General features: G+C 46.5%; 2 protein-coding genes across 28 annotated transcripts in view; one reads left to right on the top strand and one right to left on the bottom strand.

The window, feature by feature from the left end:
* The window catches only part of DNM1 (dynamin 1), a 63,925-nt gene extending 58,556 nt beyond the window's left edge, over positions 1-5,369 (top strand). For 6 of the 19 annotated variants that reach the window (XM_030286426.4, XM_072936749.1, XM_030286419.4 and 3 more), the window contains one exon: positions 3,258-3,753. In XM_030286426.4, coding sequence (XP_030142286.1) covers positions 3,258-3,330 — 73 coding nt within the window. In that variant the 3' untranslated portion in view covers positions 3,331-3,753. Of the gene's footprint in view, positions 1-3,257; positions 3,754-4,642 lie in introns of those variants that run through there. The other 13 variants (XR_003963070.4, XR_003963066.4, XM_030286432.4 and 10 more) reach the window with 6 other exon arrangements.
* Positions 5,370-6,869: 1,500 nt separating this feature from the next.
* Positions 6,870-25,783, bottom strand: GOLGA2 (golgin A2). 9 transcript variants are annotated; one of them, XM_030286410.4, is made up of 28 exons: positions 25,639-25,783; positions 24,353-24,475; positions 23,933-24,013; positions 20,511-20,645; positions 19,863-19,906; positions 19,674-19,737; positions 19,156-19,215; positions 18,597-18,677; positions 16,857-16,895; positions 16,288-16,350; positions 15,966-16,059; positions 15,224-15,330; positions 14,637-14,695; positions 14,268-14,409; positions 13,234-13,323; positions 12,960-13,067; positions 12,776-12,863; positions 11,914-12,260; positions 10,985-11,098; positions 10,483-10,707; positions 10,150-10,249; positions 9,991-10,070; positions 9,277-9,430; positions 9,069-9,136; positions 8,690-8,792; positions 8,334-8,440; positions 8,006-8,174; positions 6,870-7,898 (listed from the first exon to the last, which is right to left on the bottom strand). In XM_030286410.4, the coding sequence occupies exons 1-28, from the start codon at positions 25,684-25,686 to the stop codon at positions 7,651-7,653; spliced, it is 3,141 nt and encodes a 1,046-aa protein (XP_030142270.4). In that variant the 5' UTR covers positions 25,687-25,783; the 3' UTR covers positions 6,870-7,650. The 9 variants fall into 9 exon arrangements, with proteins under 9 accessions (XP_030142270.4, XP_030142271.4, XP_030142273.4 ...); XM_030286411.4 differs by having other exon boundaries at positions 11,914-12,257; XM_030286413.4 differs by lacking the exon at positions 18,597-18,677.
* Positions 25,784-26,067: the final 284 nt, after the last annotated feature.

Here is a 26,067-nt window from a genome sequence, read left to right as displayed (position 1 = left end):
TCCTCACTGTATCCCATGGAAGTTAAGAGGAGTTTGGGTCATTAATATCAGGACTTCCATGTCTGAGTGCAGGGTAACTCTGACATTGAATGTTCCCTTTCATCCTTGTGACCCATCATCAGATGGATGTGAACTTCCTTTGTTTGTTCTCCCCTTGACCCTTTACCTTCTAGGTTACTCTCCTGCTTCCATTCAAACTGCCTTCTCTCCTCTGCCTCCTGCCCCTGCAAGAGGAAGGGTGTAGTGATCTGTGTCCCTCAAACACTCTGCCCTGAGCTCCTGCCCATTTCCCTGTCCTCTCTCTCCTGCATTGTGCAGCATTGTAGTGGTTCAGTGGTGTAGCAGGGTGTGGGTTTGTGCTGTGTACTGCTCATCCTCTCAATATCAGTGTGAAGAGGGACATTAGCAAATTCCCCTGAGTCCTTTCCTTGGGAGCCTCCAGCCCTTATTGACAAAGAGGTACACAGGGCAAAACACCACATGTGTGGATTTTTTGGGCCCCTTCTCCCTTTCTCTGTGGATGTTGTTTCATGACAGAGGAGTGGAGAAGCAGCAGCTCCTGCAGATTCCCTTGCTGCTGATTGTGGCAGAGATCTGGGGGTGAGGAACACGTGCTGAAATCCTACTTTAATAGGAATAGCAGAAGTTCAAGCCCCTGTTCTGGGGCAGGGGGTCTCAGCCAGCCCGCATCTTGCAGTAGATGGTGCCTGTTACTGCTGCACAGAACTGCAGTTAGAGCTGAGAAGTGCCACATTGCGGTGATTGCTCATGACTGACATCTTTGAGGACGTCATCGTCAACCCTCCTCATTGGTGACACACTGCAGAGGTGTTGGAGCAATCAGCAGTTCCCTCCCATATTCTGCCTACTGCAGACATCCCTGGCAGCCCTGGAAACATGCATCCTGGGTGAACAACTTTGGGAAGGAGCCTTACTGTTGTCTGTACCCCATTCTGGGACTCGCTGTTATGGGGCATTCTGTTTTTAATCTGGCATAAAGAGCACCAAGGAAATAAAAATTAGAAACAAAAAACCAAAAACAAACCACCAAATGATCAAAAAAATTATACCCAAAATCTTTTGCAATCCAAGGGAATAAGCATAATATTTTCCCACCTCTGTTGGGCCCTTATCAACAGAACTCCCTATTAGCCCAGTGGTTCTTAGATAGGATTAGCTCAGTGTTCTCTCTGGGTATGGCCTGAAAGTCTGACTTCAAAGGATGTGACAGTCACTGGAACTCATCTCCCTGGGCTCCTGCCAGGGCTCAGGTTTTCCTTCTTATGTAGTGGAGACAGCCACAGGCTTCCCTGTGAGCAAAACTTTGTTCCTTGTCCTGACAGAGAAAAGTGACTTTTCAGTGATATAAAAAGGCTTGGCTAGCAATGTAGTCCAACTAAAGCAGCATTTTGGGGGTAAATGTTGCCTGAGAGACTTCTCTACCCTTCTTAGTGCTAGTAAACAGTTTTCAGCCTTTCCTAACCTTACCAGGCAGATTCTGCAGGCATCTCCAGAAAACCTCACCAGAAAAAGCCTGCAAGTTTAAACAGTAGCCCCACACCTTAAAGTGCTTTGAATGCTGAGAGAAGTAAGTCTGCAAAAGTCATAGTACATAACAAAAAAGCAGCCCATCTACCTGTGAATTACTTGTGCTCCTTTCAGCCCTATTTGTCCTGCTAGAGTCAAGTGGCCACTCCTGCCAAAACACTTTACGTACTCTGGCTTCAAGCATCTTTTTCATGTGAACCCTCAGAGGCTTTTAGCACAGCCTGTGCAAACTCCTGAAATGCAAACAGTCCTTTCACCTTGTCAGAAAATGCCTTCTAACATGATGATGCAACAGCATCTCACGAAATGTTGAGCTGAAGTTCTGTAAGGTTTTAATTCAGGTGCTGTTGCTGTTCCAGTGACAGTAGAAGCCACCAAAGGGATGGTGTGGCTGCATTTACACCTTGAGCACCCTTAGAGATAATGCACAGATTCCACATGTCATGAAGCTCTGAGGCTTAATAGATCTGGGGCAGTAAGTTCTGCTGAGGTTTAATGAGCAGGACTGGAGAGTTGCTCTGGTTTATTTGCTAAATGAGGGAACTTGCCCTGATTTATAGGAGTGTAACTCCTCTAGTGCCGGTGTGATTATAGACTACTGGTACAAATATCCCCATTTCTAGCAGTGAGTTGATTCTCTGTAATCTAAATCTTGTCAGTGTGGGATTATTGAGGCATTAATTCTGTGACACCTGGTCCTGTATGATCAGTGCAAGGGCCTCCCCTCCATTTAGTCTGCATGCTGTTGGCTTTGCTCTTTGCATTTCAGGCAGTTTGGACCTTAAAACTACCCTGGCTTGGTATTGAACAATTCATTTATCTTAATGAAACATCAGCAAAATGCAGTTGAGGTCGCAGATACTGCAGGGAGCATACTTTAAAGGAAAAATACAGATTGGACTCTTACAGAACACATTTTTATTTATAGCTTTCTTACAGCCTGTAGTCTGAGACTGAAGTGATGTTGCAGCTGAGAGCCATGTCAGGGGTGTTGTCTTGTTTGTTTTTGTTGTGGCTTTTTTCCCCCCAGTCCCTTACAGGAAGGAGATTCTAGAACACTTAATCCATGCAGAGGGCAAACACTTAAGCTGCTGCCCATTTATGTAGCTGAAGTATCAGCAAAAGAGTTGGAACAGAATGGAGAAGAAGTAGCAAAAGTTCCTTTTATCAAAGTAGAAGCTGCATTTGCTCTGTGCCAGAACTGGGAAACTCAAAGCTGTAAGCTTGCCCCTGACATCCAAGATCAGTCTCATGTCAGAGCAGGGAATCTCAGGCTTGCAGTAGCTTTGAGGGCAGGGGTAGAAGGTGCTCCTCCAATCCAGCCAAGAGCCTCTGGCAGCAGCGCGTCTCAGAGGACCCCATCCATGCTGTGTGACTGTCATGTGCTTGATACAGGAGCTCACTGTTGTCCATGCTTCTCCACTCATCCCAGAGCCAGGGCACTTACTGGCAGCAAATCTCTGCACTTCCAAATTTCATAGGGAAGCAAAACTGGCAGCCCAGGGGATTGTTCTACTGGTGATCTGTGCTGTGGAGAAAGGCCAGTGCCTGTGAGCCTCCTTTGTGGAGCTGCGCTCTGGGGGTTTGTGCCTCAGGTTGGATTCTTTTGCTGGCTCGGGCAAAGTGGAGAAGCATGTGTGGTTGTGACTGCAATTGCTGTGCTAACCACAGTGTGTGTTCTCTTGTTTTTGTTTCCTGCTTTTTCACAGCAGAAGGGGCCCCGCCTCACCTACTCGACCTACCATAATCCGACCGGCTGAACCGTCCCTCTTAGATTTATAACTTGAGGCTGTAGACAGCTGGCGACGAGTGCCGTGCTGGTGGCTTCCCCATTCCACCCTCCCTTCCACAGCCACAGTCACTCCTCTCATCCATCCCACACCCCTGCCTCCCACCACCCCTCCCTGGTGTGTCGTAAAACTCTAGCCTAGTGATTGAGCTCTTCGTCTTCGCTCGTGCGTCCTGTATTGCTTTGTGAGCATAGAGTAGCCTTCATTCAGTGGCATGGATCTCTGAAGTACACAGGCTCCTTGGAGAGATCAGCCACAGGGACATCCTCAGGTCCAAGTGGTGGCTGTCCGTCCAGTAATTCCACCTGCCTAGTCTAGCCTGGATAAGTGTCCTGCCTGCGCCCGTTAGCTGCAGCACCCAGGACTGAACTGTAGCTGTTTTCTTTCCTTGTAGTTTTAAGACAAAAGCGTGGCTTAGCAAAAATACGCTATCAAAACACACGACACCCGTTAGGAACAGATTAAATGTCCTGTGTATTAGCTTGACTTCTAAGGTGCAAAAATTTCATGTTGGGAACAGTGCAATCAACTTCATATCTAAGTGAGGCAGGGAGATCAGTAAGGGGGGAATCAGTGGACCAGCCCAGTCCTGCCCGAGGGAAGTCTGAGATAGCACACACACCTCGGCGTGCAGGGAGCTCACGGACCTGCTCACACTCCTGGAGCTGGGCCATTCCTGCTGGGGGCACGCTGGCTCCTGCCAGCACTTGTCTTGCATCACCATTTTTGGCTGACTTTCCTGAACCCAGCAGGGCGAGGGGAATAGACACACTGCTCCCCCCTTGCAAACGGACAGCCAAACGTTTCAGGGAGTTCACTGTGTGGTGTTTTGTTGAAAATATTTCTGCTTTGAACTAAGCATATCTTTCAGTGTTTTTGGGGTACTGTGGTGACTTTTTCCGTAGCCTTTTCTTGCATGTGGATGGTACGTGTTTGGGGAAACTTGTAACCATTGTTGATCACAACTCATCTTAAAGTTTGGTTTTTACTTTTCATGCTACATGTATTTAAAGAAAAAAAAAAAAAAGACTTGAGAATTAAAAAATATATCAACCCTGTACATCTCAGATGTCATGTCTCTAGCAGAGCTAAATGAACCACCCGTGTTGCAGGCTGTCCTCCAGGCCTGATTGCTGTTGAAGTTCTCTCGTTTTAGTGCTGTTACTCTAAATTTCTGCTGTGGATCCTCTATTGTTCTGATGCCAGTTCCTTTCTGTATTTTAACGATTGTTTTACTACTTCTCCCCCTTCTCCTTCCCTTTCCCTTTTCCTTTTTCTTTGTTTTTCTTGTCTTTAACCTCCAGCCGGCCGGGTAAGGCCAGTCCCGCCCGCCCGGAGAGCCCAAAACCACCATTTGACATGTAGGCCTGCTCCCTCTGAGACTCTTTGCCTGCCTCTTAGCTGTTCTGTCCTGGAATGGTCTGACTCGAATCTCACACATGGCTTGTTTTGTTTGTAATTTGTGACACACACATATCAGATGTGATTGTAGTGAAACTGTTTTGGGGTTTGTTGTTTTGGTTTGGTTGGGGTTTTTTTTTTGTTTTTTGGGGGGTTTTTTTGTTTTTTTTTTTTCCTTCCCAGCTGCTTAAAGGAGTTAAACAAGTATATTGTAGTAATGAGAAACATATCTTTACTGTTATAAATATCTATAAATATATATATATATAAGATGAAAAATCTATATATGTCCAGGTGTTAAAAGCCATTTGTGCTTCCATGTGAATTTTAGGAAATACTTAAGTAGGAAAAGAATATCTATATACATATATATATATATATACACACACACATCCAAAAAGTTAACCAAATCCCAATGTTGAGTTTTTGAGCTGATTGTCAAATTCTCTGCTGTGTGCAGTTGGGTTATTGTATTACCCCAGACTTGTGGGTGAACTGTCTCAGTGCTGGTAGTAGCTGTGATGCAGTTTGTGATCTACCTGTCACTCTTGTTTATTGGATGAAATAAACTCTCATTTCTGTATAATGAAGGTCTCCATGACTTGAATAAAACCATCTATCTTTCTCTTGCTTTTTCTCTGGGTGGTTTTCAAGCTGTGTTTGATTATAACCTGATCTTTTCATCCCATACAGTTAACAAGCTGTACATGCAATCAGGGGCTGTCACTGATAGAGAAGGTGGAGCAGATCTGCATCAGCACTGAGTGTCCAGGAGCTGCAGTAGAGTGAAACAGCTTGTCAGGTGCAGAAAGGTAAATCCCTGTGCAGAAGGAATTGTGTGGAGGGGCTTCAGAGATGGGGCGTACAGAAGGTGGAGTTTGTACACAAATTCCTTCTTAAAATGAGATTTTTGCCTGGAGTGCTTGTGGAGTGGACATTGAGTAAAGGTGAGGTCCAGGAATCACTCCTGAAAGGGGTCAGAGTAGAAAATTAATCTGAAGCCAGAAATTATATGAAATGCTAGCCAAGAGCCCCTCTCAGGTTTGTAAGGAGTTTCTACAGAAAGCATTCATGAAAGCTCAGTGAAAATAGCATCACTGTCAGGACAGGTGCTTTCAATAAAGAATTCATTCTTCTCTTTTTCTGGCCAAATTTCAAGGTGGTCTATGCAAAAGAAATACCTCTAGTCAGTGCCCCTCTGAATAAGTTTATTCAGAAAGCAAATTGTAACAGGGTTAAGTCACCTCTGCAACAGACCACAGACCTTCTTCAGTGGTCTTGTCTCCTTCACAGTTCTAGAGTAAACACCCAATAACTACTTATTCCTTTTACAGTAATACTTTGTCTTAAATCACAGCTCTTCCCCACTTAGTTATGATACAGATTTATGAATAGCCTGACTAGCTGTACACCCTGAACAGGCTTAGTCTCTCTTCAAGGAATATACACTATTTTACACAGATACAGGATGTTCATACCCCATGCTCTGGGGAGCCCAGTCATTTGTGCTGAGGTGAGACTGACACCACTCGTGCCATTTAAATGAAAGGAATTCAAAAACCAGCCTCCCCTGGGGGCTCACAGGGAAGCACTGACTGTGCTGTGTGACCCATCTCTCCTGTTGAACAGACACAAATCTGTGTTCCTGTGCTTCCATCTTGTATCTCAGCACGTAACAGGGTGGCAGCTGATGTTGCTTCAGGCACCAGCCCAAACTCCTGTGTTTGATTACACAGCTCCAGTGATCAGGTCCCTTTAACCTCCTGTGTGGTTTCCCTCAAAACTCCACTGTTGACACCACCCATCCTAAGAACAGGCAGTTCTTGCCTGAATGCAGAATCAGTTGCAGGGTATTGACACGCAGTTTACATGGCATAAACTTCCACACCCAGATTTGTTTTGCTGCTGTTTCAGGGAGTGCTTTTCTCCCTCCATGTTCTATTTTCTGCTTAGAATCAGGGCTATGGTTTCAAGGCAGGGCTAGGTATTACCAGCCTTGCTGCCCTATGTCCCAGGACCTTAAACATGAGCCATGGGATCTTGGTTTCCACTCATCTCCTTCAACCCTTACCAAAATGGGAGAAGAGGAAAGTTCAGAGATGGAGAACTAGAACCCCTAAAGTCCAGAAATTCAAAACAAAGCATGTTTATTAAGTGGTTTCCTTTTACTTAATCTCTCCCATTTCTTAAAATAAATAAAACCTTCAGACACATACAAGTGAAACACATCATCCTTCAAAGTGCAGTTACATTTCCACCCCACTCCCAAGAATCACATAAAGCTTTGTCAAGTAACCAAAAGACCCCTCAAGGCTCCCATCGGTCCCTTCCCCTGGCAATGAGAACAGACAGGGCTGTGCTGCTCAGGAGCTGCCTGCTGGGGCCCTGTTCAGAAATACAGGTGCAAGAGGCAGGGCTGCAGCAGCAAGGGGGAATTTAGGATACGTAGTATGAAAACAAACCCAACCTGCTGAGAGTCCAAAGAGTCCATTACCAGAACAGTTAGTTATTTTGGGAGCCCTGGAAGGAACTGGGCTGATGACAGGTGAGTGATGGATCAGAACCGTGTGACGCTCCTGTGGCAGCAGAATCTGGGACAAGGGATTAAGTCGTTTTGCCAAAAGTCATGGACTCCCTTTGCCCCCAGTCTGGGCCTGGCCTAGGTGATGTGGCAGCACCAGCTGCCTCCCAGGATGAGTTAAGAGTCTGCCTGTACTCCAAGCACACCAAGTAACAGAGAAAAGAGAAGATGAGGTCTGATGCTTGAGTTCCATCAGATACAATCTCTCTTTACTGATGTCTTTAGGAACCTGTTCTCACCAAGGGCAATGAGCAGAGGTATGGGCACGTCCAAGTCCGTCAAGTCCTTTGAGGCCCACAGAAAGTTGCTGTCAGTAAGATATAGCACCACTTAAACTACCATGATCTTGACCTCATCATTCTCATCAGCACGGTAGAAGAAGGGAATGCATGGGTTTTCCAGCAGGGAGCCCAGCCTCTCCTGAGGGTTCTGGATTTCTCTGAGCAGCTGCATTATTTGCTTTGCTGTGGGGTCCTCTTGGTTTGGCTGCACAGCTCTGCTGTCAGCAGGGGGGAAACCGGATTGATGAACAGCAGCCTCGTGTTCTGCTTCATCTGACAGATTCACCTCTCGTAACCCTGCAAGGAGCACAGACAAGGCAGGCAGGTAACTCCTCCCATCCACACACAAGGCTGGGAGCAGGGGCTGTTCCCCCTGCACAGAGTTTGTCCTGGCTGCAGCTCACCTGCTCCGTCGGTGGCGTTCAGCTCGATGCGCCTCTCTGCTGGAAGCACACCTTCAGTCTGGCTTGCCAGCAACTCTGGGTTCTGAGCAGCTGCTACATACTTGCTGTACCATTCATTTCTTTCCCTGACCAGGCGCATCACTAAGTCCTGCAGTTCCAGTAGTTTCATCTGTACCAAAGTAAAGGAAAGCCCATGAAACATGCACACAAACACACCACTGCGGTTTGCAGTCCTACTCCTGTCACAGAATTAGCAAACAAACACACAAAGATTAGCACTACCCAGGCCCACCCTATTTGCAGTAGTACCACAGAAGAGAGTCCTTGCCTTCATCTCTTCCTTATCCTGAGCGAGCCTGCTGATATACTCCTCTTTCTCCTGATGCCGCTGTTTGAGGATAGCCCTTTGACTCTGGTACAGTGCAATGTACTCCCCTGGAACACAAGAGAAGCCTCAGGAGTGTCTGCAAGACTGGGGTACAAGCCCTATAGTGAGGTACGAGCCATGAGGACCCAGGAAATCCAGCCCTGGAGTGGAGACCTAGCCCAGTCAGGCAGCAGTAGGAGACATGGAGGGCTTGGTAGTTCGAGAGCTCCAGCTCCAAAAGCCATTTGAGGACCTGTTCCTCACATAAATAAGGCACTGAGCAAGCTCTAGCCTGTGCTGGTGCTGCCCCAACATACCAATGGTGTCAGTCTCTCCGGACAGCTGGATGCAGCGGTGCTCCAGCTCCTCCAGCCGCTCCTTCAGGTCAGCCTTCTCACGCATCAGCTCTGTGAAACGCAACTGCACACACACAGTGGGGTCAGTCACCTGGGCTGCTCACCTACAGACAGCACCTGTGCTAAAGATAACACTCCCTGACACTGCTCTGAGCTGGGGAACAAATCCTGCTCCTTTACAACCAAGCAGTGAGCAAGGTTTTTAGGAAGGAGCATCTTTTTATGGAACATCTGCTGCTTATTCCCCTGCAATCTGTTTGTGTTGTGTTTGTCTGACACTGGATCCTAGTCTGGCTGAGCAGTGTAATAGGGCTGACACAACATGAGATGTTTTGCTTACCTGTAGCTTGTCCATAGCAGTTTTCAAAGCCTCGTGAACCTCCACTGGAACAGTATCCATAATGGAGCCTGGAAGGGATGTGTGTAATTTACAGTTTCTCCTGAGGCAGGATGCACTCACAGACCCAGAGGTCTGTCTCAGAGCAGCCATGGCCAGCTGGCCCAGCACCTCATGGTCACACTGTCCCCAAACTGTACTGAGACTTTACCTCCATCCAGCATGACATGATGTTGCTGCTCCTGCCTAAGAGCTGTGATTTGCTGCAGGAGGGTTCTGCACTGCTGCTTCTGAGCAGCCAGCTGCTTCCTCAGATCTTCTCGCTCCTGCTCCACTTGGGACATGGCAGAGGTCACGAAAGCGACCTAAGAAGAATTTCAGAGTGAACATTAGTGCTTCCCCTGTGTTCAGCAGGATCTATGGTGCATCTCAGGACAGAGTTTACCCCATTTTATTTATGGCTGTGAAACCAAAGAACTGTGTGACTGCCCTGGAACTAAGCCAGGCAGCAGCCACTGCCTCTTCTCATTCCCAATTAGTGCAGGTTAAAAACTGGGTCCCTTGAGAGCTGTTTGACTGCAGTATTATGACTGTACTTGCAGATAAATCTTGTAGATATTTGACACCATTTCCAAATTGCCCTCCAAACTAAAAAGAACATCATCATCAAAGCTCCATTAAAGAGTTGCTCTGCCAGCTGAGTTGTCATTATAAGGAAACCACTGCCAGACTTCCAGCCTGTTTTGCAAGGATGCTGCAGAAGTCTTGGCTTTGCTGCTGTACACAAGGAACTGTTGTATTTCCCTCATGAATGCACTCAGCTGGTAGGATAACAGCTGATAAACCTCTGCAATTTAACTGTTTTCCTTTACTAGATATTTGTTTAGAACTAAAATCAAAGGCTTTTCTACCCATTAAGACTCACCATTTCATCATGGCTTTCAAACTTCTCTGGGATCACAAGAGAAGGTTTTTGGATTTCTTCAGTCATTGCTTCATCACCTTCTGTAAAAGAAGCAAGGTGAACAAGGAGGCAGTGCTGCAGGGAACCCAGCTCTGCCTCCTCCCTGATGCAGCCACTCACCCTCTAATTGGTGCAAAATCCTGCCGTCCATTTCTGCTGCCAGCTGACTGATCTGGGCCTGCAGCTCTTTGTTTTCCTTGGCTACAGCTTCTAGACTTTCCTGCAAGAGAGAAGTAGAGGATCACAAAACCTGCACAAGCCAGACTGCAAACACTCACTCCATCTTCAGACAGTAGCACCACATACACACACACAAGCAGTACTTTGCTCCAGACAGCTACCACTCATCTGTAGGGCACAGGGTGTAATCACAGCCCAGGGTGGAAGGGACTGACCAAATCTCTCACTTATTGATTACCTCCCATCTTTCCACTTGTCCCTTCTTACTGTTACCTTTGTCTGCTGCAGCTCTTTCAGGTGCATTTCCACTGTCACTTTCCCCTGGACCTCCTCGTGCTGCAGGCGGTCCATGAGCTGTGTCTGAAGCAGGAATTGCTTGTGCAGTTCATCCTTCTCGGCAGCGAGCTGCTGGAAGGCCAGGGTGTACTGCTGCAGGTGGCTGTAGCACTGGTCCCGCTGCTCCTGCAGGCCACGGGCCTCCTGTGTCTTCAGCTCCAGCTGAGAGAACAAGGTCAAACCACCACATCAAACCCTTCTGCCTGAAAAGCTGATCCGTGTGACATGATCTAAACTGTCAACATTGCCCCAAAGCCACCAACCAGGCGGACAGCCACCATCTGCCCCCACATGCTGGTCCCCCACATCAGGCAGCAGATGACAGGGGAAGGCTCCCAGCTGGATCTTTGCAATACCCATTTCCATCCTTCCATCAGTGTCTGGGAAGTTGCCAGCAATTTACACAATCCGGCCCTGCCATCCCACTGCTGGTGCTCACCGTCTCCTTGAGCTCTGCCAGGTTCTCCTGCAGCTGCCCAAGCCTCTTGGCCAGCTCTTTCTTTACGTGTTGCTCTGACTGTAGGGCACTTGTAACCTCCATGTTTTCATTTGTCTGCAAGACAAACACGACTATGTAAGGAAACTGCCCCAGCCACCATGAAACAGGCTCTCAATAAACCACCTTAGTTCCCAGTGCAACAGGGTGCCATCCCTTGTGTTTTTATGGACTGTAACTGAGGGCCATAAATTCACTGTTTAGGTAGTAAATAGCTTAAATAAAGGTTCAGAAGATGGAGAAGAACAAGGAAAGAGACAGGGGAATCAGTGCTGGGACAGTGCCAAGAAGAGGCCTGGCACATCATGCAGCCTGTCAGCTCCAAAGCAGATGGGTGGTATGAATATCCCAAAGAGAGCCACAGACATGCAAAAACAAGGAGTTCAAAAAGGACTAAAGAAAAAACCCAACAGTTTTTTCTGACATGTGTCAGTCTGCTAGGGCCCCAGAGGGGAAGTGTTATATTGAAAGCAAAGCAAAGAGTAAGGATTCAGCTCTAGGATGGATAAGAATGACACCAGCAGAAAAGAATACTGTTGAGAACATGGGCAAATACAAGGGAACAGGAAATGGGTATCTTCAGGTAAAAGGGCAGAAGGAATACCCAGGGACAGAAACAGTCTGACTGCCAAGGGAGGAGAAGGAAAAGAAACAGTTCTGCACAAAGATACTGATTCATTTGCCAGAACACCTGAGGGAGTAAGGAACTAGAGGGAACCTCCTGGAATGGCACTACGTATCAAAGGATGGAGCAGCCACAGTCTCAGAGGGTAAGAGAGGGATAATGCTGCTGCCAGTTTTTCACATATGCACTACAAAAGGATTGCACCAGTGAGGGAAGCAGTGAGAAAAGATGCATGGAAGAGACCTACCAGTTTGACAAACCCATTCTGCAGCTCAGCCAGCTGCTCCTTCAGATCCCGGTTCTGGCTCAGTGCCCTACTGATTGTGGCCTTGTCACTCTGCATGTCCTCCAGGATCTGCTGCCTGTCCACAGCCTCCTCACTGTAGCGCTGCACGGTTTTCTCCAGCTCCAGCAGCCGCTCCTCCTGCTCCCGGTTGAGGTGGCTCAGCTGCTCGTTGTCCCGGACCTGGGCCTGGTACTGCCCCTGCAGCTCCTCCTTCTCCTGCTGCAGCCGCTGGATCTCCTCCTGCAGACCCAGCTCAGCTGCCGTGGGGCCCGGTGGTGAGGCAGGCTCAATATCCATGGGCTTCACTGCTGAGGAAATGCAATCAGAAGGGGCTCAGTCACAGGGAAAATGGCTGGGTGAGACACATTTCTGCTGGATACACAAAGCACACCCCAGCCCATAGGGCTCTGTGACCCAGAAGGGATCAGCAGCTGCAGTATCCAATCCTCAGTGCACAGCACTGAGAGGAACAAAGAGCAAACCTACCCTAAACCCATGCATAGCATCCTGCTGTCTGCTGCTGACTCCCTCACAGCCCTAGCAGGAGCATCCTGCCTTCCCAAACTCCTGGGCCAGAGAGGCTGACAGTACAGTCAGGCCAATACTACAGATATAAACAGGCTGCTGGGCCATTCATTGCAGGAGTTCACTTGTTCTCCTGTTTCCCAAGAGAAAAGGTTTCTTAGGGTCACCTTGTCTCCATCTGCCTTCCCAGCATCAGACCTACATACACCTCCTGCTTCCTCTGCAGAAGCATCTGCACAGCAGGACAAAGTTATCCAGCTCCACTCTGCAGTGGGAAGCCCCACTTTGGAAGCCCTACCTGATGTGCTCAACAGCTCTGCAACTTTGTCTTCCAGCTCCTGAATTTTGGCCATGTGTTTCTCCTTCTCCTCTGCCATTGTGTGGACCTGCAAGGCCACACAAATTAAAATTACAACAATGTTCATGGAGCATTTCCTGCTGCCTGTGCTTGTCCAGAGCTGGGATGCTGCCCCAGGGGTTACCTGCTCAGAGAGCTGCTGCACTCGCTGCTGCCAAATGCTCCCCTCCTCCCTCAGTTTCTCCACATACTGATCTCTTTCTGCCTGCAGCTGGCGGAGTGACTCTGAGAGCTGCTCAAAACAAAATCAAACAACATCATATTGGCTAAATATATTTGGTTTAAGGGATAAAACTTGAAGAAACCAGTGTTAGTGCAAAGCTCAGACTACAGTTTTCTGCCCCACAAGATTCCTTACAGACATGAAGATTTGAATCATGTTTCATACAACCTCTTACCTGAGCTACCTGGGTTTCTAGGCTTGCCTTCTCCTCCAGAGCCATCTGCAGCTGCTGGTTTGCATCCAGACTTCCTCCCTGGCTTGAGAACTGTTAAAAAATCAGAAAGTTTAGGCAAAATGTTAGTTTCTGCACAGGCTTTCCCCCAAGAATAACCTGCCACATGATCCATGTTGTAACCTTCCACAGTTCTTAAGTGTTCCAACTCATAGTGAAGTTCAGTGTGAAAAAATCAGGGAGATTAAAAACAAAAAGCTGAGATTTTAGTCTTATAAAACAGGCTGAACTGGGAAGCTCCTCCCTACCAGTTCTACATTTGTTATTTTTCTAATTAAAAAAATAGGATTCAATCAAACTTTGGCTCAGATATTTTGTGCATTTCCAGCGTCTGCATTATACAGCCATATCAGATGGTATAAAAGGCTGTGACCTTAAAAGTTGTCAGACATGTCAGGAATTTAAAACCAGTGTCTGGAGCATGTCAGTGGACTGAGCAGCAAGGCTGGAAGGCTGGTTCAGCTGAGGCACAGTACTTTTCCCAGAAGAGCACCAGCTGGCTTAATTTCAAGGATAACTTAAGATACATTCTAGGAATAAAAAAAAAAAAAAAAAAAAGCATTTTCTTCCCTCCCAGGCTCAGGGTTACACCAAGATTGCTCTCTGACCTGCTAACAGTTGGCTCCATTAATTCTTTCCCCAGCTGACTTCAAGCTGCCACTGTCCAATTCACCACCTTCCACTGGTGGGTACAAACACCACCCCTACTCAGCTGGTTATTCAATGAGACCACAGAACTAAAAAACCAAAGTCCTGAACATATACAATCAAAAGTTGCTGTATTTCCACATTTCACCCAACAGCTCCAACACCTTAAAGAATACAAACTTTTCTGTTCCCCTGAGGCCTTGCTGAAAGCTTTTTCCTAGGAAGATGTCTTGATGAGATTTCACGCCTTCCTTTAAAACCAGGAGTTAAGCCTTGCCCCCTCTCTCAGAAGAAAGTGTGGCAGTGTCATCAGTGTCTTCTGCCCTCACCTGTTGAATCATCAGTTCAGCCATTTCCAATTTCTTCTGCAAATCTTCCACATCCAACTTCATAGCTGAGTTCTGGGACACCAGGGAGTGAACTTTCTCTGACAGCTCTGAATTCTGCTGTTTTATTTCCTCACTACTTTTGCTAAAACAAACAAAAAATTAAAAGTGGCTCTGGGCCTGCTGATGTCCAGGTCAAAGTTCTACAAACCAATGCTTCCTGGCAGCTAGAATCACAAAAACATCACATCTAGTGACTGTTTTTTTTTTTTTTTTTTTTAATTGAATATCCAGCCTCCCAAGTCACCACCTGTGGTCTTTGCCATTTGTTGTTTTGGGGCTTTTCTGCAGAAATGAGCAGAAAGGACTTACCTTCGTTTGTACAGTTCCAGTTTCAGGTTGTCTCGCTCCTTCACTAATTCTTTATTATGCTGGAGAAAAAGGAAATTATTGATTCATCTATAGACTTCAGCAAAACAAATAATACTTCATTTCACCTTTAACACATCAGCTAAAACAGAAAAGGTCATAACTTTGGCAAAAACTTCAAGGACAGGTTTGCTTAGAACCTCCTGAATTTTCCAGGAATAAGTCTGCTCAGTCTTTTCAAATGTGAAGCTGCAAGTATTTCTGCAAACTTTTGGATTAAAGACAATACTAAAGTGTGCTTGATGGAGATTTCTGGGACAAGATGTCTCTCCTGTGTGGAGCTGCCAGACTAATGAAGTGAGGTGCCAGATCTGAGGACACCAACTGGACCGTATGATTAGTCACAGAAACCTGAATGAAGTTTACCTTGACCATGGGGAATACAGGGCTTTAAAAGGTTAATTAACAATTAACAAGGTTAATTCCTGCCTCTTCTCCAAGCAGGGACTGCAGACTTTGCAGCAGTGTAGTAATAAGCAAACAGCCAAAGGCAGAGCTGCTGGTTAAGCATAAACAGAGGTGACTCTTACCTTCTCTGACTGCTTTTGCTGCGTGGAGATGGAGGACAAAGTGCGCTCCAGCTCCGAGACTCGCTGGCGAGACGAATGTAAACGGGCAGCAAGGCTTTCAGCTTCTCCTGGACAAGTCAGAGCACAGTCATTGAGGCTAGACCACAAAAAGCATTTCGGAACTGGATGAACAGCACTTTCTACTTTGTCAACAAGCTCTTCAGGCAGCACAGAACTTTGTAAATCAGCAAAACTGGCTCCACTCCTGGCTCTACAGGTGATTCACTAACAGCCCTGGGAGCACAGCTCTCTCTAACTACCTGCCTCACTTTTAGAGGAAGATGATGAAGCTTCTTTGCAGAACAATAGACAGTATGTTGTTTGGTGGGTTTTTTTCTATTAGAATAAATTGCTCAAATGTAGCTCAGAATAAAAAGTTCAGCTAAGACCTAGATTAACATGACAGCTGTGTGGGAGGCAGGGCAGAAAAGGGAAATCAAGTTTTAAAAGAATTAGAAAGGAATGGTCTGGGGTAGTCACCAGGCCCAACACAACTGACAAGTGATGCACAACAGAACCTCAACTGCCACGAGACCAACAAGTTCCCATCTGGGGGCAGCTACGATGACAGCAGCAGTGCCAGTGCCAAAGGCTGTTCATGGAGGGGTCAGGGAGTGCTGTGAGCTGCTGCCAGCAACTGCCATGTTTGTGACTTACATCCACAGTTCAGCCACCAGCCTGAGCTGCAGAAACAGTCACGTACCTGATTTCTGCCGTGCAGCTTGCTGAGTGTGCCCAAGGGCTGTCTGCAACTCAGACTTCTCAGAAACGAGAATTCCAATGGTCTGGATATGAACCTTCAGGAAAGGAAAATCAGCTCAGCACAAAACTTCTTTGCTTGCCACTGCAACATCACTGTTGTCACAAAAGTAAAGAGGTCTTGCACTTAAGTACAGTCTGGCTGACACTCACAGTTTTGCTAAAGGAATAGACTTCTGCCTTCCAGGGTAAGGGCTATGAGTGCTCAATAATCCACAAAACAGCAGAAGTCAGGTGATATTACTGTAAGGGAGGCTCCACCTTACCTGTAACTGTTCCCTCAGTGCTGCTTGCTCTTTAGAAAATTTCTGTTCAAACTCCTTCTTTTCCTGTAGAAACGAATAATGCTAGGTCAGCACAAACGTGCAGATGGTTAACCCTTGTTTTACGTCAAACTAAAAAAGCAGGAATTGATTGGTACTATTTATAGCATCTAAATGATGCCAGTATTTTTAAAGACATGCTTAATTTTCTGTTATTTGAATTACTTAACATTTTTCCATCCCAGACCAGCAGCAGTAGCACAGTGCAATCATTGCAGCACACACGTGGCAGTGTTGGAATGGAAGCTCCTGGCAAGGACCTAAACTGTAACTCCTGCCCCCACTGCACTCCTCCAACTTGAGCATTTAAATATTAGTTTTGGTCAAAATAAGAATGCTGCCTGTCAGGCCCAACTTGTGAAGTCAAAATGCTAAACCTTATGCTACAAATAAAACTGAATCTAACACAATACAAGATCATGCACTCTTGTGCCACAATCTATTGTGTTTTCTACTCCTCAGAGAAATAGATCCCTATTTCTGTATCTATCCAAAAATAGGACACACTTTACCTTCTCCAGCTGATTCACTGCTTCTTGGTTCTGCTGTTTCTATGGAAGAAAATTGATGCACCAATATTAAGAGAAAATATTCTCGTATTGCTGAAATACATTTTCACTTTGATGAAGCAGGATCTATGCCCAGTTAATGCAAGGAGAATTTCCATTTCTGTAGAAGACTAGGAAGTTCATCTTAGCTATTAGAAGTAAAGAGATTTGGGGCTCCCTTCACTAATACATGTGATATGCTTTTCGTTGTCCAGTATCACAGTTCCCCTCCAGTAATTCTGCTGAAACCCCTCTATGTTCCTATCTGAGCATCCAGCAACTTCAGTTTAAACTTGCAATATCCCACATCTATGCAATTAATCAAACTCATGTGTTAGGAAAATCAGCAAAAATGCTTTTAATAAAAGACAAATACCTAAATCCCAAAGCAAAAGTCCTTTCCTTTAAGTGATTCCTTAGACCTCTATCCCAGTTAACAACTGGCCAAGTCATGCAGAGCTGCACGTACATTGGCAGGCTCCCACCAAGGTGGTATGAGACAGAGCTGAGCCAGATGCAAGGAAAGGGATAATTCTGTCCCAGCCAACTTCAGTCTTATGGGTGAAACACTGGAGATGTGTGACTGCACAAAGTGCATCTGTAGGTGTGAAAGGGACAAAGGCTGCCCAGGCTGACACCAAACCCTGTTTGCCCTTTGCTGCTCTTGTCCCCCTGGCAGTTTTCTTACAGATGCTTCTTAAGTAACTACATAATTAGTATTTTTTCCTCTTTCCCAAATGATTAATATTACCAAGGTGTTTCTTTATTACCTCAGTGCATTTTGAAACATGACTGCAGATGGAAAGATGATGAGGTTTTGATTTTAGCAATGCCAGCACACAACCAGGAAAAGCAAAGGCAAGAGCACAAATGCAGCAAAGGCCCTACAGAGTTCCAGACAAACAGAAAAGCTGGCAAACAATGAGAATCCTCAGTGGGCAATGCACTGTACCTCTGCAGCCCAACTAAAACACAAAAAGAACAGAACAAAAATAACCCAAAACCAAAAATTAAACAAAAAGAGGGGTCATGGGGTGCAATGGGAAATGCTGAACTTTGGGAAAAGTGTAGTTTGAGAGAGGAACAAAATGGGGGAAAGTATTTCACACAAGAAAGGCTCTTTTCAGTCTGGAACAGATCCACTTAGTTGCATTTTTTGCAGTGTTAAGGCTGAAGGCTGAAAAGCAGCAGCAGGAATCCATGCAGGCCACAGGACAAAGCAGTTCATTCATTGTGCCAAGAGAAGCTGAGGATATGATCAGAAAACAGCCCCAGGCTCTCTTGGACCTATTGCTCCCACTCTGCTGATATATTTAGAACAGCATCACCACCTGCAGAAACAGGTTTTCACATGCTGCCAGCACTAGAATTCTGTATTTCAAGGATTCAGACCAGGACCAGAAATAGCTGTTTTATGAGGATGCTTATCATCCAGGGACAGTGTGAGGACATCAACAGAGCACACGTAAATGGAAACAACAGAACTCTGTTTCTGCTTCCTCAGATGAGCTACCACATGCACAAGAGCCTTAGGCTTTGATCCTCTCACAGGTTTTCCACCCAGCCCACTTTGTTCCGTTCAAAGTGCTGTGTAAGCAGCCTTCCTTGTGGCACTGTGAGGGAACCCGTAACCTTGCAGACACCCAGAGAGCGTGGAGGAGCAGCAAAGACAATGTCAAACTGGTTGGTTGGATTGTTTCTTACCAATTCCTCTATCTTTGTAACGAGCTGTTTGTTAGTTAGATTGCTGGAATCCAGGGCTACTGCCAGCTCCTGGTAACGTGTCTGACGGGCACATGCATATAGGAGAAAAAGGAAGGAGCAGAAGAGGAGGAGGGAAGGAAAAAAGCAATAATTAAAAAGGACAGAAAAATAAATCATTATCACAGTTTTTTATGATCAGATTCTCCAAACAAAATAAAATCTGTGGTTTGAACAAAAGCAGCTGGGACGTCAACCTATTTTATCCGTTTCTGCTGAGGCCTCATTTTGACATCAAAGTGAATCAGAAATAAGAACTGCAGTTGCATGGAAGCTAGATAACCCCCAGTCCCCAAACTGGGAACATCTCTAATAACTGCCTCTGACTGTTGTGGTCACAACTACCCAGTTACAGCGCCAGGTGACACTACACAGTGATGTATGTGATCAGTGCATTCAGTTAAGCCTCACTAACACTGCTATAAGCATAGAATCCAAACAAGTGATCAACAGTAGCAAATAAGAAAAATAACAAACATGACAGACTGTGAGAACAACTTACTTCCATTTCCTTAATATTTGTGGAAGAAACAGCACTTTCTCCATTCACATACGATGCAGACTAGAAGTAAATCAAGTAAGTCAGTTTTAGTCCTCAAAGCAAATTACTATTAGGTAAGATCCCATTATCAGTGTAACACTCCTTATAGCACCTGTCACTTCAAACAACCACACACAGGCACTGAAAAGACTTTTCTGGCTCAGGATAGACACTGGCTGCCCCTGTGACAAGTTGATGTGAATTATTCAGACTGACTTCATATTCTTTTGCAGTAAATCAAATGTACATCTTGCCATGAATACTACAATTCATTCATCCCACTCTGCTTTTCGTCCTACTGCTGAAACCTTAAATTCCTAAACCAGGATTTTTTGCTCCTCAATGTTTTAAGTATCACATTGGTTAGTAGGATGGCTCAGACGTCTCTGAGATTGAAGAGTGTTTCCTTGAGCTGTCTGCCTAAAGTTCCACATCAAACAGCAAGAGAATTAATGGGACAAATGGATGAAAAGGAGTACCTGGGAAACCAGGCCATTGAGTTGTTCAGACAACTGACGGAGACCCTCTGTTGACGAGAAAGACCTGGGAACAAAGACCTGGCAATGAATGACCTCTCCCAGAGAGCTGCCCAAATCAGCACAGCACTGGGGCAGGAATAAAACCTTAATTTGTTGGGATCCTGTTGCAAAGCCAACACAGACACTCACCTGTTCTCATCCAAAGCATTTTTATGATCCGCAGCTTCATTCATCTGTGGATTAAAACATAAAAACTTACAAGCCTGTAAAAGATGGGAGTCACACTTATGAATGTGTCACTAAGACCTGATTACACCTGGGCTCAAGTTTCACAGCTCCTGTAATTACTGCTTCCCAAAGGAAGATGAATTTAAAACACCAACTCAGCCCTGGCTTACACATAATCTCTGAGTGGTGTGAGTCTGGGTTTCCTGGGATAGAGAAATTCAAGTGTATCAGGCTGCTGTTCCTATTTATCAGGATAATCAACACTTTGCTGGAAAAAAAAAACTACAACTGAATCTTTAATTATAAAAGGAAATACAGACTGATTGGACTGGAGACCTGTCTTATTAAGGACACTTTCAGCTAATGAAATAGCAGAGAAGGGCAAGGAAAATAGCTTTGGAAGCTGCAGGGCCACATGCCTGCTAGTACTCCCTGTGCTCTCACAGACAGATGATGACTGCATGGAGAGTGGAGAATGTAGTATTTTTAACAGGAGAAAACCTGAACTAGTCATGTCATATTTATGAAGGTCATCTTTCTCCACACTAATGTGGCACCGCTAACCAACACTCAATGGTTCAATGGCAGTATTGATGATAAGTCACAAACCTGTGTCAGCTGCATGCTCTCAGGAGCAGGCAGAACAGAACCACAACTAGGGAGGCTGTTGCTGTTAGATAGCACAGGGACATCGGGAGCAAGCTGTTCAGCACTACGAGTGGCAACATCACTGTCAAAGTATGCCTGTCACAAAACACAGCACAGGATTACAGCCTTCATGCAAAATGAACAAACACACACAGCAACACATCACCTTGTGGCCTGCCTGTGAAAAGCAGACAGATGTGAACAGTCATTAAGAAACATGTGGAAGGGAACCTGTGTTCTCCCCAGAGCAAAGAGGTGGCTGCATCAACCACAAACACTGTCCTGGAGTGTGTCCTTCCATAAAGAACCAGTGTCCCACAATCCAACTCCCTTTTTTAACACAGGGCAATAATGTCACCCAAACTTGAGTTCACACATGAGATTCACTGCAAAAGGTTCACCAAAAATCAAGTAAGGGCAAAGCCAAATGTCACTGTGCTTTGAAAAGCACCACCTTCGAGGTGTTCCTGGGGAAAACACAGATCACTGTATGCAAATGAAGATGGAAAAGAACAGAGGCATGACTACTTCAAAAATGGGTTAGTCAGACTCAAGTTCTCTGTCTAAAACTCGGTGAAATTTGTGGCATGCCATGACCCACCAGTTTAGAAACAGGACATTTATGAACAGGCCAGAGGGAGGGTGGCTGGGAGCAGGTGCCTGTGGCCCTGCTGCAGCCATGGATCCCATGACTAGAAGAATCTAAATAGAAAAGAGAAGCTCCAAAAAACTATTTCTGGACAGCAAGTTCTCATCCAGCCTCTGTGGGAGGATGGATGGCATCTGCAGCCCCCTCTACAAAGCCACACTGCACTGACCCATTTCATCTCCTTGCACAGCACTACAGCCATAAAGGTCCAGCAGTGCTTTTGTGTTTTACACTAATTTGATTGATTTCATCATCCAGCTCTAGTAAGTCATGACTTAAAAATACAACAAAACAAAAGAGATAATCTCAGCACTCAGCCCCACCAATATATTGCAGCTCTGCAATTCCACCTAGAAGAGTTCCCTTTTACTTCAGTCACTTCCTTCCTGGCACTTCACAGGAATCAAGAAATCTCTCTCTTGGCATTCCCTGTTTACCTGCTCAGCACTTCACTCACTAATCCAGCAGCAAGGTTAAAACAGCAACAGTGGAGACAGATTTAATGAAGGTAGTAAGTTGGAAGACTACAAAGGGAAAACAAGAATTTTCTGAATTTTTTTTTAGCAGGACAGGTACAGATGCTCTGAAGGAGCAATATATGTTAGGTGCTTATTAGGAAGGTCAGGAACTCCCTCACTTCTTCCAGCTAAAGGTTACTTCACCTTTATCAATCACACACTCATCAATATAAACATCAGAGGGACAGGAAGAATTAATTTCCCAGTGCATCTCAAAATGATAATTTCTTCTGATCAGAACATTAATTCTGGCTAATACTTCCAAGATGCAGAAACCAGTAATGTTCCCTAACCACAAGAACTCCTTCCTCCTTTCCTCACAAGGAGCAGTTTTGTAATGAACTGTCAAAAACCCCAAAAATATTTGAACACTTGAATTTGTTTGAAACAGAAAGCAATAGAAGCAAAACACTTATATGGAAATTATGCTTTGTGACATTCCAACAATATAGAATAAAAGGTCAGTAATTCTGCTCAGCTTAGCATCTAGTAGGATCCATTTGCTTTCACACAAAGACTTTTGACTTTGCTCGTTTTCCTCTGTTTCAGAGCCAAGAAAGCTCAAGTGAGAGAGAAGGGAGGGCTCTGCCTCACATGAGACACCAATGGCAGCAGCAGCTCAGCTGCCAGTTTTCAGCTTTTCTGCCCTATTAGCATCAAGTTTCTAAAACAGCATTTTCCTGACTCAGGAGATTTACAAGACAGGAACTGGAATGAGAAATTGTTCTTTCATTACATATTGCAGGTAAAGATTAGTTTTCAAATAATTCTGAAAACTCCAGGCACAACAATCCAAAAATTCCAAAACAGCCAATCAGATCAAACTGTATCTCCGAAGAAAAGAGAAAAAAAGAAAAGGGAAACAAGAATGAATAGAGCAATAAATTCTCCCTGTGCAGAACATGACTAAAGCTGTAGACACAGGTAGGCCTTTACTGCAAGGCTAAGTGTCACTGCAGCAACAGCACTGGACCACCTATCTCCATCTCACCCTCCAATGGGAAACAACTCTCTCTTCCCAAAATTTAACTTACGCTGAGCTGACAAGTATTAACTGAAAACAATCCCCAGGACACTTCAGTCACAACACAAGTTTTCTGAGGCACACACAGCACCCCAAAGCTGACAGTGTGTCTTCATATCACTCGAATTCTGCTGCTACAGAACCTACACAACACAGTCCAGCTGGTGGAACTGTGTGTCAGACATACTATCAGACAAAAGAAAAAAAAGGAAAAAAGGAATTCCACCTTGCAGGTTTCACTTCATCTGTCAGCTACCCCATGTGATTACTGTAGTTATATTTATTGCTGGACACCCATGGATATGCATTAAATATAACAATGAACTACTTTATGACACCTACATTGAAACAATGGCAGGGAAATGAGCTACCAAAACGATGCAAGTGAAAATGCAAAGCAGAGCTTTGGTACAACAAAACTGCAAGAACATTCTCGGCTACAAAATTTGACTTCTCTGAGTTTTATCACAGTTTGGGCCTTATTTTAAACAAACTAACTGTCTGAAAATAAGTGGTTTTAAAAGGCTGTTCACGTATGCACCTTTCTCTTGCTTCTTGGCATAATTCCTGCCCTTTCCTCTTCAGGATCTTGGGAATGTGAAGAGGCTGAAGCCTGTACATGCCTGGCTTTGAAGTATCTGACTTCCTGCCTAAGCATATTTACACCCCTGGTACTTGCCAGACTGTACATCACCTGTGCCAGCTTCATCGCCTGTCATAAAATGGGTGGCTGGAATAACCAGCCAGTGCAGCTGTTTGCCCGGAGATGAGCAGAAACATGCCCTTCAGAGACCAAGCTCCAGAAAACAAAGCAATGACACTAAGAGCAGAAGAAATACAGAATAAGGAATCACTGCCTCTTCCTACTGCAGTCTTCCTCAGGTTACAAATGAGTTTATTGCCTCACCCCAAATTCCTGTTATCCTCCAAGCTCAGCTGTCTCAAGAAAGACTTTTTGACAAGGCTCACTTTTTGACGTGTTAACTTTGACACTAACCAGAAGGAAACAAGCACTTAACAAGCAATGGTAAGAAAGAGCTCCATGTTAATAAAAACAGCAACAAAACTGAAGCAACTGACAATGGATATGTGAGGACAAGGCTCCATCCTGGAGATGGAGCTCAGTGTGAACAGAACCCGGACATGCAGGAGGGAGAGCGAGTCACTGCGAGGGACACAAGCACTGCCTCACCTTCCTCTTGTCCAATGAGGGTATGGCTACCCCATTGGAGCGGTTAAGGTCTGACACCAGCACCTTCAGAATGTTCTGAATCTACAGGAAGCGAAAGAAAAGGGGAAAGAGAAATGGCTCAGAGAAGGACAGAGAGAAAACATCAATCCAAGGCAGCCAAGGAACCAGCCTTGTCCAGCTCGTGGGAACCACACGCCTCAGCCCAGCAGCTCCGGGCACACCCAGGGCACCACTGGACAGCCTCCAACACCAGCTGCACCTTCCAGAGGAGGCAGATGCCAACTGCTGTAGCAACACCTCATATAGCACCTACACCACTCAGCTCTCACCCCAGCACAACCACTTCCAGCTCCGGTCAGACTGTCCAGAAAACCAAAGAAGAGGGAGGTGGCAAATGATTTCAGAGAAAGAGACACTCACATTCTCTGGAGACTGCTGGTCATCAGCGGTGGGAGTCGCAGGTCTGCTGCTTTCTTTAGTTTTGCGTTTTTTCTTAGTTCCTGCAGTTGCTCCAGGGCTGTTCTTCTGCTGATATTCCTTCAGCTGTGAACAGAAGAAGACAAATCTGAAGTCCAAACAAAATATGCCTTCTATAACCCCAAAAAACCCCTCAAAACTAACTTCACTGGTAAAAATACAGATCAAGTGTAAGGACAAGAGGAATGCTCCTCCATGAATTTATCAGTATGGGAGAAAAACAGGAATCAAAATAAGCCCAGAGAAGGCTAAAGTTAAGACCAAAGTGATGGGTTTATGACAAGAGTTGTAAACATTCAACTTTTGTTTACAGCCAATGCTGTTCCTGGGAAATTGTTTCACACTCTATAGTACAACCAAAAGGAGATTGAAAGCACTGGTTTGGGGGATTTCAGGGTTATAAGTAAGAGCAATGAGGCAAAAGTAATAAAGGGCAATTAATCCTACATGCAAAGTGAGAAAGCACTGCCTGATAGTAGTATTTTCCACTCCATGGAAGATTTTATGAAGGACAGTTGCAATCCCCACAGCAGACACTGCAACAACTGCAAACTAAGGGGAGAAACAATCTACAAATGATTTTTAATCGCATCCACTTCGCCCAGGAAGTGCCGGTCTGATAAGATGTAACTCGAATCCCGCCAGGTCTGCCGGCATTTCTGTGCAATTCCTGCACGCCCGAGCCCCAGACCCGGCAGCTGTTTATGCAAACAACGGCACCCCCGGCCCGCACACCCCGAGCAGGCACGGCGGGGCAGCGGGGCATGGAGAAGGACGGAGGACGATCCCATTATTGGTAGGATTTCAAAATGGAAGCCTGAACTGCTCCAGGACACTTTCCCGTTTCTGTGACTTTGACACAGAAGCGCATCCCGCCGGGACGCAGGCAGCCGGGCCGCCCCGAGGGGAAAAATACGGGGAAAAAACAGGGGAAAAAAGGAAAGGCGGGGGGGACACGACAGCCGCACAGCAGCCCGGGGAACCCTCGCGGCACCGCAGCCACCCAGGCCCGGCCTCGCCCCGGCCGCCCGCCGAGAAGGCCGGGCCGCAGCCCCGGAGAGCCGCAGCTCCCGGGCCCGGAGCGAGGGGGCGGCGGCAGCCCGGCCCGCGCCCCTCGGGGAGGCCGCGCTCGGCCCGGCCCGGCCCGGCCCGCGCGGGGCTCGCGGTGCGCAGCCGCCCCCCGCTCCGGCACGCCGTGTCCCGTCCCGCCCGGACCGCCGGCCCCTCACCTTCTTCTTGGCCGCGGCCAACCGGCTCTGCCTGCTGCCGTCCGCCATGTCCGCCCCGCGCCCGGGCCACGTCAGCCCGCCAGCAGCGGCGGCGGCGGCGGCTCCGCCCCCGGCCGGCCCCGCTCCGCCCCGGGACACCGCGGGGTGACGGAGCGGGGCAGCCCGGCCCCGCGGGACACCCCGGCCCCCGTGTGACACCGGGCTCTGTCCCGCTGCTGTAGTTATCCGACAGCCCAGAGCAAATGCCGGGAGGGGCAGCCCGGCTCCCCTCGCTGTCCCGCACACCCGCCCCGCGTCCCGGCCTTGGTGTCCGAGGCTGATCCCGCGGGCAGTGCAGGCGGCAGGGTCGTTCTGTGTGATCCCAAATCCTTTGACCTTCCAAGCGCGGCAGCAGCTGAGGCTCGGGCAGCTCCGGCTCTGCGACACGGC

Source organism: Taeniopygia guttata, chromosome 17 (genome assembly GCF_048771995.1).
Source record: "Taeniopygia guttata chromosome 17, bTaeGut7.mat, whole genome shotgun sequence".
NCBI classification, from domain to species: Eukaryota; Metazoa; Chordata; class Aves; order Passeriformes; family Estrildidae; genus Taeniopygia; species Taeniopygia guttata.
This window is presented reverse-complemented; position numbering and strand designations above follow the sequence as displayed.